Source organism: Gadus chalcogrammus, chromosome 19 (genome assembly GCF_026213295.1).
Source record: "Gadus chalcogrammus isolate NIFS_2021 chromosome 19, NIFS_Gcha_1.0, whole genome shotgun sequence".
In the NCBI taxonomy this organism is placed as follows: Eukaryota; Metazoa; Chordata; class Actinopteri; order Gadiformes; family Gadidae; genus Gadus; species Gadus chalcogrammus.
In genome coordinates this window covers 13933716-13951254 of record NC_079430.1, presented here as the reverse complement: position 1 = coordinate 13951254, position 17539 = coordinate 13933716, and the positions used below count along the sequence as shown (strand labels likewise).

General features: G+C 50.2%; 1 protein-coding gene across 1 annotated transcript in view; it reads left to right on the top strand.

Annotated features, from left to right (window-relative positions):
* The window catches only part of cerk (ceramide kinase), a 36390-nt gene that overhangs the window by 5870 nt on the left and 12981 nt on the right, over positions 1-17539 (top strand). The window contains exons 2-10 of the mRNA XM_056578883.1: positions 5025-5159; positions 6624-6746; positions 8092-8217; positions 9604-9673; positions 10003-10148; positions 13810-13884; positions 14609-14761; positions 15015-15120; positions 15651-15733. Of these exons, the coding sequence (XP_056434858.1) occupies positions 5025-5159; positions 6624-6746; positions 8092-8217; positions 9604-9673; positions 10003-10148; positions 13810-13884; positions 14609-14761; positions 15015-15120; positions 15651-15733 (1017 nt within the window). The remainder of the gene's footprint in view (positions 1-5024; positions 5160-6623; positions 6747-8091; positions 8218-9603; positions 9674-10002; positions 10149-13809; positions 13885-14608; positions 14762-15014; positions 15121-15650; positions 15734-17539) is intronic.

Below are 17539 nucleotides of genomic sequence, written 5' to 3'. Positions count from 1 at the left end.
AAGGCTGGCTACTGTTAGTTTGATAACAACTAAGTGCAAACGCCATCCGAGCTTAGGGCCGGGGGAGGAAAACACCTTTACTCAGGTACAATTACTCAGAAGAGGTGAAGACTTGGATTACATTATACATTTTATAGACGTCAGTGTTAGTTTTAATGAAAACACCCAGAAAAAATTACACTCAGAGCGAGCGAGCGAGCGAGCGAGAGAGAGAGAGAGAGAGAGAGAGAGAGAGAGAGAGAGAGAGAGAGAGAGAGAGAGAGAGAGAGAGAGAGAGAGAGAGAGAGAGGGAGAGAAAGAGGGAGAGAGAGACGCCCTTTATGTTTACCATTGATTTGTTTCCTCCCCAGCTCAGCTGTTCACAGGTCTGCGAGGCCCAGCCCAGAGGTTAAGGCGTGTGACTCAGACCTGGAGAGAGGATAGGCTGAGAGGGAGGGAGACAACCAGAGAGAACGGGGGGAGAGTGGGCGAGACCACTAGAGCGGGAGAGAGAGAGTTTTGACAGAACCCCAGAGGGAGGGACACAGGGAGACGTGTTAAGGTGTGTTTAAAGGTGTTTAGAGGTGCTGGCAGAAGTCCAGGCCTCCTGGTTGACGCCACTCCAGGGTTTACCTCCAGCCGAGCTCAATAGAGGGAAGAGATGTTATCCCTCCTTCACCACAATGATACACATAATGTTTCTGAGACCGGAACAACTCTGAACGCATGTAATTCTGAAGAGCAGAGACCACAGCTGTAGCTGGACAGTTTACTGGGAAGTGTATTTCAAGTTTTCCACCTTTTTGTATATTTTAGATTGACGGTGCCTTAACGTCATGGGCCTTTAGCATATATTGGCATATACCATACATACAAACACACACAGGATATACCAACATTGTGTCTCCATTCAAATATCATTTCGTTTCCTGTGACTGTGTGTGAGTGAACGTGTGTCGTTGTGTGAGTAAGTAAGAAATTGTGTGTGTGTCTGTCCGTATGAGCATGTATGCCCATCTGTGTCTGTGTGTGTGTGTGTGTGTGTGTGTGTGTGTGTGTGTGTGTGTGTGTGTGTGTGTGTGTGTGTGTGTGTGTGTGTGTGTGTGTGTGTGTGCGTGCGTGTGCGTGTGCGTGTTTGTCTCTTTGTGTGAGTCTGTGTGTGTCTGTCAGTGTGTCTGTGCCTGTGTCTGTGCCTGTGTCTGTGTGCGTCTCTAGTTCACCCAGGGATTATTGGAGCAAAGTAAGTGTGTGTGAATGTCAGCTCCTGTCCCGGCCTGACCCACTTCCCTGAGCGGGGGGTCTTTGTGAGGAGGGATTTCAGGGCCCACTCCTCCGGATTAGACACGGAGGATTTCACCTCTTGGCCAGTTAGCACTCGTGTTAGCGCTGCGGTGCTGGTATATGACCTAGCTAAACTACACTGGGAATTGAATGAGAAACACCACTTAGAGTTTTTAGCATTGTTAGCATCGTTACACAACATTTTATAAGCAATCCACGTTCTGGTATGAAGTCAATGAGAGTGAGAGTGATCAATGCCTTGCACAAGGGAACAGCGGTGCCATCATAACCATTTGAACTTCTTCAGCCAATTGAGGGACGTAGTAAATGAGAGCCTCTTGTTATGGGTGGGCTTCTCCGAGGGTGTGTGTGTGTGTGTGTGTGTGTGTGTGTGTGTGTGTGTGTGTGTGTGTGTGTGTGTGTGTGTGTGTGTGTGTGTGTCTGCGTCTGTGTGTGTGTGTGTGTGTGTGTGTGTTCAGCGATGGAGAGAGAGAGAGTTCCACGGTGCGTCAGCCCACACACACACTTCTATCGCTACCACGACGGGGGGGGGGTCCGTCGTAGCAGATGAGGCTGCCTTGCTCAAGGGCAACTCCACAGGTTGATCTGACGTTCTCACCTCACCAAGCAACAGACTGCGGAAGATAAATGGGATTCGGATCTTCAGTAGGGCTATTCATGCGTCCTGCATCCGACTCGGAGAAAAAAAAGGTCAACGCCGTCATCACGCATGAACTACAATTAACACGATGACGACGCTGTGGTTCTAAACCGGCTATTCTCCCTACACCAAGGTTCCCATCCTGACTCACTCCGCCACCAAACGTCGCCGCTCATGAAGCATTCATAAAGCAATCATGGCTGCCAAACGCAGGGGCAGGTTTCACCCAGACGCATGAATAATGCAGGAACACAACTGCTCTTTTTCTCCCGCACTCCCTCTACATTCCGTCTCCTGCCAAGCTCTAACTCAACTTTGCATTTGTCAAAAAAGAGAATATTAATAGCCATAACATTATCCCGCTGCGCTGCGCTGTGCTGCGACTCCAAGCAGAAGACATTCTCCTTGAATGAATTCTCCCCCCAGCGCGCCAGACGCTCCTAAATTGCGTCTCACCTTGAAGGCTGCCTGTCGTTTTCCGGGGAAGAGAGTGGAGAATGTTTGAGGAAAGTTCCTCTCTTTATTCCCGGCGTATTATGTTGCCCTCGCTTTACCTCTGACTTCGGAACGCGTTTGAATCACGCTGCGTCAGTCTGTCATGTTTTTACACAACCCCTGTGTGTGTGTGTGTGTGTGTGTGTGTGTGTGTGTGTGTGTGTGTGTGTGTGTGTGTGTGTGTGTGTGTGTGTGTGTCTGTGTCTGTGTGTGTGTGTGCACGCATTTCTGCATGTGTCCGTGTGTCTGTGTATTAGTGTATGCGCGTATGTGTGCGTGTTTGTTCACGTGTGTATGTATGCGTGTGCGTTTGTGTTTGTGTGCGTCAGAGTAGCTGCCTGCCACTGAACCTGCGCCGTTCAAAGCGGCTCCGTTCTGCTGTCCTGGTGTTTTTGATGATGTCGGAGCCGTCAACGGCCGATGTTTTGATAAAATCACGTTATGAAGATGGAGTGGCACTGCAGTGTTGACTCAGTGACGGCGGGCCTCTGACAACATTATCAACACTCCAATAACGGTGGCAATGGAGCCTTACCACTGAGCCATCATCGCAGGTCACGCAAGGGGTGCGGTGCGTAACACTAATTATGGCTGGGCTACTTTGATGTTCTGTGAGTTATCTCACTAGTTGAGTCTCCTACCGGGTCTCTGCTCCATTAAAGGAGCGGACTCATCATTAGTGTCATGAGCGTTGACACCTGCGTTAGTGAACCCCAGTGGGAAGAGGCTGCGTTCCAATACCCACACTGCCACACTATTCAGTATGCCAGAAAAAGATTTAGCATGTCTCAATACAACGTATGGAAAATGCAGTATGCCAACAATACCAGGATGTTGTACTGCGATACATCCGGTCGCATTGCACAGTATGCGTGCCGGTATTCTTTTTGGGCTATTTTGCAAAATTGTATTCACAAATTGTATTCACACTGTGTGCAGCAGTACGTACTTTGTAAGGGTAGCAGCAGTACGTTATACAAGTAAAAAGAAAAGTGTGATTTGAAAGGCAGCATAGCAGCCTTTATTGATAGCAGCTGCCTGTTGTTCAGAAATAAAACGCCGCTGATCGCACTGATTGAGCAACCAAAATAGAGTATTCTGATTGGTCAGGATACTAGATTCTGTAATAATGGATGATAATGTTTTGCTGTGGCGGCTGGCTTGTTTTAAAGGAGAACTCTGGTGATTTTTAACGTGATGATTGTTTTCCTGAGGGTCACCCCATGTTGAGGAAAGCTGAAAACCCGACAAAAATGTATTCGACCAGGCTAGAGATTTGCACTTGCTGCCGGCGCTGCGGAATAGCTACAAGGCTAACCTATGGGGGCAAGTTCTTGATCCGCTTTTGGGGCTACTAAACACACTCAGAAAACCATTCCAAGACCTATGTAACACGAGTGGGTTCCTTATGAGACACCACCGTGCTCGTTTATCTCAAATAGTTGGGCGAAACAGTATAAACCTTGTGTTTTTTCATGCAAACAATCACCGCAGATTACCCCGTTGACATATCCAGAAACCCCTTGCTAGCCGATAGCAGAACGGATGCGCTCCCAACCACTAGCCAGTGGCTGTGCATCCGCGCGCATCCGTTTTGGGCTTAAAAATCGCCGGAGTTCTCCTTTAAGTGTTATTGTTAAATTTACACTATAATTTCAAACAATCAATACACAAAACTATATTCAACTGGGTTTTCATAAATGCCCAGGTTATGCAACTATAGTCCCCCACTGGACCTTGGAAAAACCTTACCACTTAGATCACCTTTGAACGTGAAATTATTGATCCTCAATCCTCCGTTCCATGGCCTCTCCATCCCCAGGCGTCGTTGTAGATTCTAGGTGTGTTTGTTTTGGGTAGCGGGGGCCCGGTGCGCTGCCAGACACAGGGAATCAACAAGCACTCTGCCTGATGGATGAGGAGTTTAGGACTGGGAACACTCAAATCAGCCCTTCAATCGGCGATCGCCGGGTCTCAAAGAGCCGTGTCTCCGTTGAGTCTGGGGGTTGGCGGACAGGGCGGGCACGCCCGCGCTCATAGACGCAGAGCTCTGTTGATGCCCGACTGAGGACAGCTCTCTGAACCGGCCAAATGTCAAAACAATATCCGTGCATTACATTGAACTGTTCTACTGTGGTGCGTGGGTGTGTGTGTGTGTGTGCTTGTAAGTCTGCAGGTGTGTTTCTTATGTGTGTATTTGCATGCCTGTTGCAGCAATGGGAGTTTTAAGGTGTTTAATGTGTGTCTGTTAGTGTCTATGTGTACAGTATCTAGTTGTCTAGTGTGTGTGTGTGTGTGTGTGTGTGTGTGTGTGTGTGTGTGTGTGTGTGTGTGCATCAGAGTTGTATAAAAGCCATCTCCTGGGGTTTGTGTGTGTGTGTGTTTCTGTGTGTGTGTGTGTGTGTTTGTACTTCAGAGAGTTGTGTTCAAGCCATATCCTAGGGTTTGTTTGTGTGTGTTTTTGTGTGTGCGCGTGCACGCCACGCACATGCATGCGTGCGTGCGTGCGTGTGTGTGTTTGTGCATGTGCGTGTGTGTGCGTCAGATTGGTATTCCAGCCATCTCCCGGGGCCATAAATCAAAGCATTCCTTCTGCTCCTCTCATCAGCGGCGTGCCACCGCGTCCAGGTGTGTGAGATTGTGGCGGTCCAGGATGGGGACAGCACCCACCCCATCACCGAGCCCGCGGAGGGCGAGGCGGTTGCCAAGCAACACAAGAAGCCCCACCCCCACTCCTTCACAGGTACGCCATCCAACCGCCGACATCATGAATCAACCTCATCGGCTCCATATCTATGAGTGGTTCTGATTGGCCGTCAAAAGAGACACTGGCCCCAGACCAGTTTCTGAAAAGTCGTTTAATTAAGGTCCTACATCAGAGAGGGGGGATACACGACTCCAGGAATGTTGTTCCAGTATTGCGACCTGTCTGTCATGGCCAGCAAATCCCAAAGCACACAGTAAACGTACATTAACATAACTTCAATGTAATCTTTAGACACTTGTGTGAGGCTGTGGGTGTGTGTCTGTCTGTCTGTCTGTCTGTCTGTGTGTGTGCGTGGCTACATGTTCGATCACTTACGACAACACTCAGAAACATCCTCATCACAAGGATCAGGAGGAAACTCCCTCAAACCCAGCGCTAAACGAGAGGAAACAGAAAGGACTGTGGGATGTTTGATGCTGTAAGAGGTGTGATTTGTGAGCCAGAACAAGCCTTTGACAGACACAACAACTACAACGCCATTTGTCAATGTTGTTGATTTTCCGTTCCACCAACAGTTAGCTACCCAATCTCCATATCTCAAGACTTCAGAGCGTCCTCACGGTGATATGAGAGTCTAGACGGGCGCTCGTTGTCTTCCCCATCGATCACGCCCCAAATGTCAACATCGCCGTACGTCCACGCCATCCGGCACAGAGCGGAAAGCCCCATAACCGCCCCTGTCTCCGCTGTAGATCGTTCATCAAGTGTTGTGACCTCAGATGAAAACACAGAGAAGGGCGCGGCAATGTTCCCACTGCCCCCCCCCCCCCCCCAATCCTCCTGTCAGTCTTAAACACACACATCTGATACACCTCCTTCTCAGCCTCTGATACACACATCTGACACTCACCCTTAACCCTTCCCGCTCACGCCACCCAGCCAGCCGAGCTACGCTAGTTCACTCCACACTGTTCACAGCCAGTTAGATTGGACAAAACTGTCATTGATTGTATTTTATCTCTTAAAGCCTCCTGCCTACTAACTGGGAGGGCTGTATGACAGATACATCAACAACGTCTGCTGCAGTCCACTGTGTAGGCTGGTAGACTGATCTATCCAGCATACATCTAGAATCTAGATGGACTACTTCTGACCCACTTGTGTAGTCAGAAGACACTGATTTTCAAAACGGCTTGTAATGGCTAATCACACTCACACCTGGTGGTGTAATATGTCACCTTTAAAGTACACAAAGTAGTTAATCAGTTAATCAATCCACAGCTCTATATCTATGACGCAGTCTTTGTTGACATCCCACTGACCACCTGTTGTTGAATCACCAATAGCACCTGCTGACTGATTACAGGTGACTCCACCAGGTGCTAACCTCTTCCTACTGTTTCCTTGTTTGTTCCAGGCGGTCACTGATACAGGTGACTCACCGCCCACTCACCTCCACCAGGTGCTAACCTCTTCCTCCTGTTCCCCTGTGTGCTCCAGTGTGCTACGTCAGGCGGTCGGCGCAGCACCGCTGGCTGAGCCGGGACGTCACCTTCTGCTGCAGCCACCAGGGCCTTCAGCAGCAGTGGATCACAGCCGTCCAGCAGAACCTGAACTTGCTCAGTACGTTGGCCCGTCTCCACCCAAGGATAAGAGCTGTTCTGATACCATTATTTCCTTCCTGATACCGATTCAGATTCCCGGATGAGCATCGGCCGATACCGACTGTATACCGATACATTGTAACTACTTATAACACTGTTCATATTTAAGAGTTCTCTTATGATGACAGCAATGTCTAGTTGGTTCACTTACTGCCGACAATGTTATTTTTTCAGAACTAGATTACATTTACATTTATAATCAATGATTATAATAATATATTTGTAGTCTTCTCGATAAGCGTGACCATCCATTCTTCCCCGACTTGGTAGCTCGAACGCACGTAGGTCGCAGAAGACACGTCAACGAATGCAGCATAACACTGCGCGTGTTTGTGATGTTCTCTGCCGGTGTAAATAAATTAGCTGATAGTCACGTGATGCTGTCGGATCGGCGCTTAGACTTTAGGACTTTACAATACTGTTATCGGAATCTGAACAACTACCAAGGAACACACAGGAAGATAAGACGCGAGAGACTGGGCTTACCCACCTTGTCATTAATACTCATTAATAAACCCTTTATCCTGTGTTATGCTTCCAAATGTGGTAAATATTTCGCCGTATGCCTCGGATGTACCAAGGCCAGGGAATGAATAAAAGATGAGAAGTGTTGTTGTGTGGGAGATGAAAATGTGCGGATGCAGGGAGACAGAGTGCAGACAAGCGTCCCCCCGCCAGAGCAAACTGGAATTATCTAGCTGTACAGTTTGTAAGAAGTGGCTGCTTTGATGTGAATCTTCAATCTACAGTACAGAGACATTACACAGTAATGCTGCAGTTTGATGGTGAAGACTAGAAGGGCCCGAGCTTGTAAGGGCCCTTTCATCCAGGATCTTCTTGTGGTTGGGGTGTTTGGCTCCGATTTCCCCAACGTCCGCAGACTCACCTCAGCTGCTCCTTAATGCATGTTTTTCACTGTACATCGCTTTGGAATCATGCCTGCTAAATGAATGAATATAGGGGTAATCACCATCAGAACATTCAGCGATAGATGAGCAGAGAGTATCTCTCTCCCTTTCTCTCTATGAATAATTTATTATATATAACGTTTGCGACTTTATATTGTCGTAGTTTGTTGACGTCTTTCCAATTGTCGTCTCAAATAGCTCAAGGTTAAAGGTAATCTTAATTATTGCATTTGTAGCATGTATCCTTAATCTCAGATGACAAATCAAGGGTATTCTTTGTACATTCTGTTACACAAAGCTCCTTAAAGCCTCTCTCTCTCTCTCTCTCTCTCTCTCTCTCTCTCTCTCTCTCTCTCTCTCGCGCGCTCTCTCGCTTCTCTCTCCCGCTCTCCCCAGGCAATCGACCACGCAGCCTGTTGGTGTTCATCAACCCCCACGGGGGCCGGCAGCTCGCCGTGTGGATTTACGACCGCAAAGTGGCGCCGCTGTTAGCCCGCGCCGGCGTCTCCGCCGATGTCATCAGTGAGTCTCCCCCCTCCCTCTCTCTCACCCTCCCTCCCTCCCTCCCTCCCTCCCCCCTCACAGCCCGTTAGCGCTTTACACATTAACACGGGGACAACTAATGACAGGCCGCGGGCGGCGAGATGGATCTCCATGGCGAACCACGTCCGACCACCCCCCCCTCCATTCTTGCAAAACACAACCCCGACCCCGTCCCCCCTCCTGTGGAGGCTCGGCGTGCAAAATGACCGCCATCTGTCACGACGTCGCCGCGACGATGGGGGCGCTGGTTTTGTGGGACTCAGCGGGGGAATCCAAACACCATCTATTATTCAGGGGCCGCCGTGGCGCGGTGGTGGGTGCGGTGTGGAGCCGCGGCCGGCTCCCACTGCCACGGTGTGCTGCTGGTGCTCCAATAAAACCCAGCTCCACTGGTGCTGCCTGGCGAGCAGAACATTAACATACTGTGTACCTTCAGGGCGTTTAGCGGACGCCTTTTATCCAAAGCGACTCACAAAAGGTCCGTACACATGCAGTCGGACACCGACGGCGGAGTCAACCACGCAGGGTCGACAGCCAGCTCGTCAGGACGAGTCAGGGGGAGGAGTCTTGCTCTGGGACACCTCGACACTACAAGTCGACCCAATCTACCTCCTGAGCCAAGCCCGGCCAGAAGGGCGATACAAAGTGCGTCACCATGCGCTACACAACCAGAACAAGAAACGCGTTCCCGATCAAATGTAAGCGGAGCTACATTTGAGCGAACCACAATGAGGCACTGGGAACAGGGCGAGCAAATGAGTTTAGGAAAACAGCAGGAATCAGAGTCACAGAGGTGCTTCTGAGAGGGGGATCCAACGGGGAAGATGACACATGGAGGAGGCATTAGGAAGAAGAGAAACTAATCAGGTCTGTAATAAGGTGCCTTTTAGAAACACGGAGAGGTTGGGCTGTAGTTGTACTTGGAACTTAGTGGACTGCCTTTTGAGCCTGGTGGTCCATATAAACCAGTTACAGGTGTCCATATAGACCAGTAACTGGTGACCATATAGACCAGTAACTGGTGTCCATATAGACCAGTAACTGGTGTCCATATAGACCAGTAACTGGTTTAGTAGCTGGTGGACCAGTAGCTGATGGACCAGTACCTGGTGGACCAGTAGCTGGTGTACAGACTGCTTGGTAATGGCCTTAAACCATCCCGTCTCAGCTCTGCTGCTCTCTCTGACCAGGCCCCCGCCACAGAGCTATCTTTCATTTCTGTCTCTCAGGAGCGCCGGTCTGTCCTCCCGGTCAAGCGCCTCCAATCCCAATCACGGCGTGCGGCCCGGAGTCCGGCCGTTCCCTCTGAGCGCCGCTCGCCTCCAGCCCCACGCCCCGTCCTTGACATCCAATCTGTGTCCGTAGTTACGGAGCGCGCCAATCACGCCCGCGACCACTTGAGAGAGCAGCGCGGCAATCTGGACAAGTACGACGGGTGAGTCATCTTTCTCCTGTGTGTGTGTGTGTGTGTGTGTGTGTGTTGAGGTGGTGTGTGTTTGTGTGTGTTGAGGCGATGTGTGTGTGTGTGTGTGATGAGGTGGTGTGTGTTTGTGTGTGTTGAGGCGGTGTGTGTTTGTGTGTGTTGAGGCGGTGTGTGTTTGTGTGTGTTGAGGCGGTGTGTGTTTGTGTGTGTTGAGGCGGTGTGTGTTTGTATGTGTTGAGGCGGTGTGTGTTTGTGTGTGTTGAGGTGGTGTGTGTGTGTGTGTGTGTTGAGGCGGTGTGTGGGTTTGTGTGTGTTGAGGTGGTCCTCTCTCCGGCCCTCAGGGTGGTGTGCGTGGGGGGAGACGGGATGTTCAGTGAGGTCCTTCACGGCCTGGTCTCCGGGACCCAGGCGAACCACGGCGTGGACCAGGACCTCCCCGACGCCCGCCTGGTGCCGTGCTCTCTGCGAATCGGCATCATCCCCGCAGGTAGGGGTCGCCGTGGCAACGGGGGAAGCGGGTAACACGGTTGGCCGAAATTATAACGATAATAATACGTTTGATTTATACTTCATAGCAGTAGTAGAAGAAGCAGTAGTAGCAGAAGAAGACATAGTAGCACCAGTAGCAATAGTATCGACATAGTAGTCGCAGTAGTAGTTGTAGTAGTAGTAGCAGCAGTATTCTCTTTCAGTTTAAGTCTTCCCAGGGCGTCAACAGAAATGGTGCAACGGTGCTCCTAAGGCAATAAAGCTTGACTGACAGTTATTGACCTGCTCATTGTATAACTTTATATTGTAATGTAAGCTACAGCTGCCCTCTGAATCTGAAATATCAGATTCCGTACACAACAGCGTTTTATCTCCCGAGAGCTTAAGTGTTTGGTTTGTCCTCCGAGACGCTAATCCCTGAACCCTGTAGTTTAACAGTTACTAGACCGCGCAGGAAAGTAAACAACAGCGCCTGGCTACACTCATACCGCCTGCCTGCGTACCAAGAATACAAACACTCACGTCCATCCTGGTACACACGAACAATCGCGCCTCCATTCCTCACAGAAACAACCATAACAACACGTTCTACAAAGCAGTTGGCTACATCTGGTTCAAACAACTCATTTAAGAGCTTTAATGGAAGTGTAATTTGTTTGAAATGCCAAAGCCATCCGTCCGTGACCTGCCTCTGTTTGAGGCAATTTAGAATAGACACCGCTCCCTCTCATTTCGGATAAATGAGGGGAGCTTTCCCCGTGAGTGGTTCAGGATTGGTCGACAGGTGTGTGAATGCAACACTTCTCACTGGTATAGAAACACAAGGAGGTGATAAGAGAGCGAGTTTAGTTGAATGATTTGCTCACCTGACCCCTCTCTCATCTCTTTTATCTATTTACCTCTATCTCCATCCCCCTCTCATCTCTCTCTCCATCTCTCTCTCTCTCTCTCTCCATCCCCCTCTCATCTCTCTCTCCATCTCTCTCTCTCTCTCCATCCCCCTCTCATCTCTCTCTCCATCTCTCTCCATCCCCCTCTCAGCTCTCTCTCCATCTCTCTCCATCCCCCTCATCTCTCTCTCTCCATCTCTCTCTCTCTCTCCATCCCCCTCTCATCTCTCTCTCCATCTCTCTCTCTCTCTCCATCCCCCTCTCATCTCTCTCTCCATCTCTCCATCTCTCTCCATCCCCCTCTCATCTCTCTCTCCATCTCTCTCTCTCTCTCTCCATCCCCCTCTCATCTCTCTCTCCATCTCTCTCTCTCTCTCTCCATCCCCCTCTCATCTCTCTCTCCATCTCTCTCTCTCTCCATCCCCCTCTCATCTCTCTCTCCATCTCTCTCTCTCTCTCTCTCTCCATCCCCCTCTCCATCTCTCTCTCTCTCTCTCCATCACCCACTTCATCTCTCCCTACAGTGAGTAGCCGCGCCCATTCTTCCGGCGATTTGAGTTTGACCTGCACAAGGGTCTAGCGAAGAGCAATGCTTTCCTTTCTGCTTCCGATACGTTTTTGCGGGAGCCAATCACCAAGCTGGCTTTTCCCCTTGGCACCCTATTGGCTGGTTAAACACAATGACGACAGGGAAGCGACGGCATACAGCCAATCGCGTACAGGGTCAGTTGAACTAGGCCCGTTGATCACGCCTCTTGTGCTGAAGAAAATGATGGCATCTTCCCCAGACCAACGTGCGATCTACGATTGAGCTTGGTCTGACAATAGCCAGACTAATCTCTCCCCATAGACCCTCCCTATTTCTCTCCATCTCTGTTTGCACATCTGTCTCTCCATGTCTCTCTTTCCTTTCTGTTTATCGGTCAATCTCTTGCCTTCCCCCTCTGGATGAGCGTGATAGAGGCTGAGGAGATAAAGAGAGCGAGAGAGGCTGAGGAGAGAGAGAGAGCGAGAGAGAGAGCGAGAGAGGCTGAGGAGAGAGGGAGGCTGAGGAGAGAGAGAGAGCGAGAGAGGCTGAGGAGAGAGGGAGGCTGAGGAGAGAGAGAGAGAAAAGAGAGCTAGAGAGGCTGAGAGAGAGAGAGAGAGAGAGAAAAGAGAGCTAGAGAGGCTGGGAGAGAGAGAGAGAAAAGAGAGCTTGAGAGGCTGAGAGGCTGAGAGAGAGAAAAGAGAGCTTGAGAGGCTGAGAGGCTGAGAGAGAGAGAGAGAGAGAGAGAGAGAGAGAGAGAGAGAGAGAGAGAGAGAGAGAGAGAGAGAGAGAGAGACAGAGACAGAGACAGAGAGAGAGAGAGAGAGAGAGAGAGAGAGAAGGAGAGGCTGAGGGAGATCCTTGGATGGACAGATGGATTAATATCTACCTCAGCTTTTTGTTGCAACACCGGACATACCCAGGAGATTTGTCTTCGTCCTTTTAGGAGATGCAACACCAAAAGAAACCACAAAAGAAAAAACACATAATATCTCCTTCCCCATTCAGTTCTGACTTTCAGAAAGCGTCCAGCTCCATTCACCGCGGAGCCGTCACACTTGAATGGATGTTGTGAGGAGCAGAGATGTGCATTCTGAGAGACACGGCTCTCAGACCGCTCAGCGAGATCACTCACACACTCTCACCCCGCCTGAGGGGTCCTGGCGAATCCACTCCCCCAGCCGCCCGCTGTCGTGCATTCGCCGTACACCAGGGGGAGGACGGAGATAATAGAGGCTGTCTCAGGGACCCACGGACAGAACCGCTCCAACGGAGAAGTTGGGACAATTGTACCTTTTTTCTCTCTGTTTTGGCCTTCTGTCCACACCGATTCGTTCCAAGGGGATTTCTTCACGACTGAAAGTTTTAAGCGGGATTCGCTACAGGACGCTATTGACTAGAGACCTATGTAACTGTGAGTTACATGGGTTTATAGGGGAGTGGGCAGGACTTTAAGTTACATGGGTTAGAGGTGAGGGAGGGCAGGACTATAAATGACATGGGTTTAGAGGTGAGAGAGATGGCGGGACTTCTGCTAGTGGAATATCTGTTTCCATTACAAGGATATTTATTTGGGTAATGATTGGTAAATAACTCAACTGCTACTTAACTTTGTCTTCGTTGTTGTTGTTCTTCCTGTCACGTTCCGTTAATTGAGGTCCACAGCTCATAGGAAGTAAGAGAATGGAAAGGACATTGTGGTAGTCTGGGATAACGTCTCTCAGCCCAGTCCACAGTAAAACAGTGTTTTACTCAACACGAAACACAGGTTTTTAAATAGACTCCTCAATGGAAGGATCTGATTCCGCCAGCATCGCTTCGGCTGAACTTTTATTTATTCAAAGAAATGATGTGTGATGGTTACGGGTTCCACGCCTCACTGAGCCCCCAGCTCAAGGGCTCTGAGGAAACGACACGCTTCAAACGATTTAGTCTGGATGGAAGGCGGTCACCAAACCCCGGGGAAGACGTCAAAAGAACAAATGGAAAACTCTCAGAACAAAAACATTTGTTTTCCAGCCCTCATCCATCCTCGGTGGCTGTGGCCGTAAAAAAAATCGTCCCGAAACAAATCGCAGGAGCATCCAGCCTTCAGACTCTAAAGCACATGTTTGACCCGGTCAAAGAAAACCCCAGCCGGTTGTTTTACTTTGAATTGAATTAATAAGAGATGAGATGTCTTCAAAGGGTCTTTTAAGGTCTTCTTCTAACCCTAACCCTTTTAAAACGTTGTTTTGTTGTAGGCTCCACCGACTGCGTCTGCTACAGCACCACGGGCACCAACGACCCCGTGACCTCCGCCCTGCACATCATCCTGGGTGAGCGTCTCCACTCAGTCACAGAGCACTCTGGTTGTGAGGATGCTCGACTCCCAGCCTAAAGGTTCTGCGTTCGATCCCCGATGTACGCATCCTCCAACAGGATCGTCGTCCCCCCTATCTGTGCCTTAATGACATGTACTCTCTGGGAATCGCTTTGGATTCAAGCCTCAGCTAAATTACCAAGTAGTTTAACAAACTACTGCGTTAGTTCACAGGAACTATCTTCTAGTTTTCGGTGATGAAGTGGACCTCATATTGTCATCCAAAGGGTCTGGCGCGCACAAACACACACACAAATAAACATACACACACAGACACTTAACACACAAAGACATTACACACACACACACACACACACACACACACACACACACACACACACACACACACACACACACACACACACACACACACACACACACACACACACACACACACACACACACACACACACACAACCTGTCGCCTGTGCTCTCCTAAGCCGTATCCCACCCCACCGGGTAGTGTGTTGAGACTGCCATCCAGTGTCTGATTGGTCGCTCTGACAGTGTTGAGACTCCAGTGTCTGATTGGTCGCTCTGACAGTGTTGAGACTGCCATCCAGTGTCTGATTGGTCGCTCTGACAGTGTTGAGAATGCCATCCGGTGTCTGATTGGTCGCTCTGACAGTGTTGAGACTGCCATCCGGTGTCTGATTGGTCGCTCTGACGGCGCCCCACAGGAGACTCCCAGCCCATGGACGTGTGCTCCGTCCACAGCGACGCCGCCTTCCCGAGATACTCCGTCTCCCTGCTCGGCTACGGTTTCTATGGCGACGTGCTGGCCAACAGCGAGAGGAACCGATGGATGGGCCCGCTGAGATACGACCTGGCAGGTGAGCTTCGGTTTTAGGGTTTGTTTTCCGCTGCCGTTTCATCGAGCGGCCCTGACCTGTAGTTCACCACCGGGGTCAAAGCTCAAAGGGTCAGCGCATCGCTAGAGACGGAAGGAAACGTTTTTCTGGAGGCGCTATAAGCCCTTCCCGTGAACCCTCTCTGCCCGCAGAGCTCCAAAGCCGCCTGGTACGATCTGGTACGACCGTCGGGCCCACGGGCGAATTAACACAGGCAGGTGTGTTCTTCTTCCAGGGGTGAGAACCTTCCTGAGCCATCAATACTATGAGGGAAGCGTCTGGTTTGTTCCGGCCCCAGAGACACAGCGACTGCCCGGGGTGCGGGAGCAATGCGTGGCTCGGTAAATACACACTCAATACATGGATCACGTGGAACAGGATTCACACCTGGGGCTCTGATGGGCCGATACAGCAGTGATTCCCGACCTTGGCTTCCCCTGAATGTATGGACCACCATCACTAAGAGCGACCAAAAGTTGAACAACAAAGTCACAACTCACAACTCTGAGTCGCTCACCAGTTACCCGAGACTCAAGACGTACCTGCTCAGAGTTCACCTGGACTCTGCGTAGCCTCACTCCCTTCCCCCACATCGACCCCTCTCCTCCCTTACCTTCCTAAAGCCACCCCTCTTACGCCCTTATCGTTTCGTTGTTCGTCCTGGCACTGAAAGAAACAGTACTTAACATTGTGTAGCATCTTATCCTAGCTATCTTTGTTGCATACAGGGAACCTAACAAGTGCACTTCTTGTAAATCGCTTCGGTTGAAAGTGTCTGCTAAATTCCCTAAACGTAACATAGGTAGATATAAGATATGAAGTCTGTGTTGATGCACTTATTAACACCAAGGTGCTTTTGCTGATCTTACAGGTGTCACGTGTGCCAGCAGGGGTCCTGCTCAGAGAAGATGGAACTAAAACATTTATCAGACGATGAGGACAAGTTTATCAAAGGTGAGCTCTACGTTACATCTCTCGGCCTGAAATCAACCGCTTGGTACAGATACTTTTTCCCGTAGATTGAGTTTCTACCTCCTACACGTTTTTTTATGTGCAAGTTAAAAAAAAGGCGCAAAAATCATTGTTGGAAAAGCGAGAGAGTGGCTGTGGACTGGGGATGCCTCACCTATGGCCAACTCATTTACTCTGGGTCGCAGTCGCAGTCATACGTGAAAATTACATTGAAAATACAATTTTGAAGCAACAGTGGCGGAACGGGCCAAGCAATTCCTCCAGTATTGCCGCCCAGATCTTTGACCCGACCACAATCACCCAATCCTAACGAATCTCTCCAACAATACCTTAACTTAACCATATCTACCCTAATACCTTAATTTAACAATCTAAGACCCAACACCTTTACTTAATCTCAGCCCCAACACCTTAACTTAACCATCTCAGACCCAACACCTTAAGTTAACAGTCTCAGCCCCAACACCTTAACCATCTCAGCCCAAACACCTTAACTTAACCGTCTCAGACCCAACACCTTAACCATCTCAGACCCAACACCTTAACCATCTCAGAAACAACACCTTAACCATCTCAGAACCAACACCTTAACCATCTCAGAACCAACTCCTTAACCATCTCAGAACCAACTCCTTAACCATCTCAGACCCAGGACCTTAACTTAACCATCTCAGCCCCAACACCTTAACTTAAACCATCTCAGACCAAATACCTTAACCTAACCATATCTAACCTATTATCTTAACCTAGCAATCTAGGACCCAAAACCTTAACTTAATCTCAGGCCCAACACCTTAACTTAACCATCTCAGACCCAACACCTTAATTTAACCATCTCAGACCAAACACCTTAACTTAACCATTTTAGACCAAAACCTTAACTTAATCTCAGGCCCAACACTTTAATTTAACCATCTCAGACCCAGGACCTTAACTTAACCATCTCAGACCCAGGACCTTAACTTAACCATCTCAGAGACCCACTCCCTTAACTGTTCCCTGAAGTGGGGGGCGGGCCTCCCTGAGGAGGTGCAGAGGTACACTGCAGGAGGAGGAGCTGAGAGGAGGAGTAGGGAGGAGGAGTAGGGAGGAGGAGTAGGGAGGAGGAGTAGGGAGGAGGAGCAGGGGGAGGAGAAGGGAGGAGGAGGTGCAGGGAGGAGGAGTAGGGAGGAGGAGTAGGGAGGAGGAGTAGGGAGGAGGAGCAGGGGGAGGAGTAGGGAGGAGGAGCAGGGGGGAGGAGGAGCAGGGGGGAGGGAGGAGGAGGAGGGGGAGGAGGAGGGAGGAGGAGGTGCAGGGAGGAGGAGTAGGGGGGAGGAGGAGGGGGAGGAGGAGCAGGGGGGAGGAGTAGGGAGGAGGAGCAGGGGGGAGGAGGAGCAGGGGGAGGAGAAGGGAGGAGGAGGTGCAGGGAGGAGGAGTAGGGAGGAGGAGTAGGGAGGAGGAGCAGGGAGGAGGAGTTGCAGTGAGGAGGAGTAGGGAGGAGGAGGAGTAGGGGGGAGGAGCAGGGAGGAGGAGGAGTAGGGAGGAGGAGTAGGGAGGAGGAGGCACAGGGAGGAGGAGCAGGGGGGAGGAGCAGGGAGGAGGAGGATTTAATATAACGTAGTGCGGGGCAAGGTTCACAGACTGTACTAAAACCCCACTGGGGGAACCAACTATTAGAAACGGTTCAGGCACAGGAGCTGTCAACAAACACATTAACCGCTGATCCAATATAAATGACTGACAGCGAGGTGCGCACCCAAGTGTCACGCTTTATAGGCGCCGTGCACGCGAGGCACGCGCCGGCGTGGA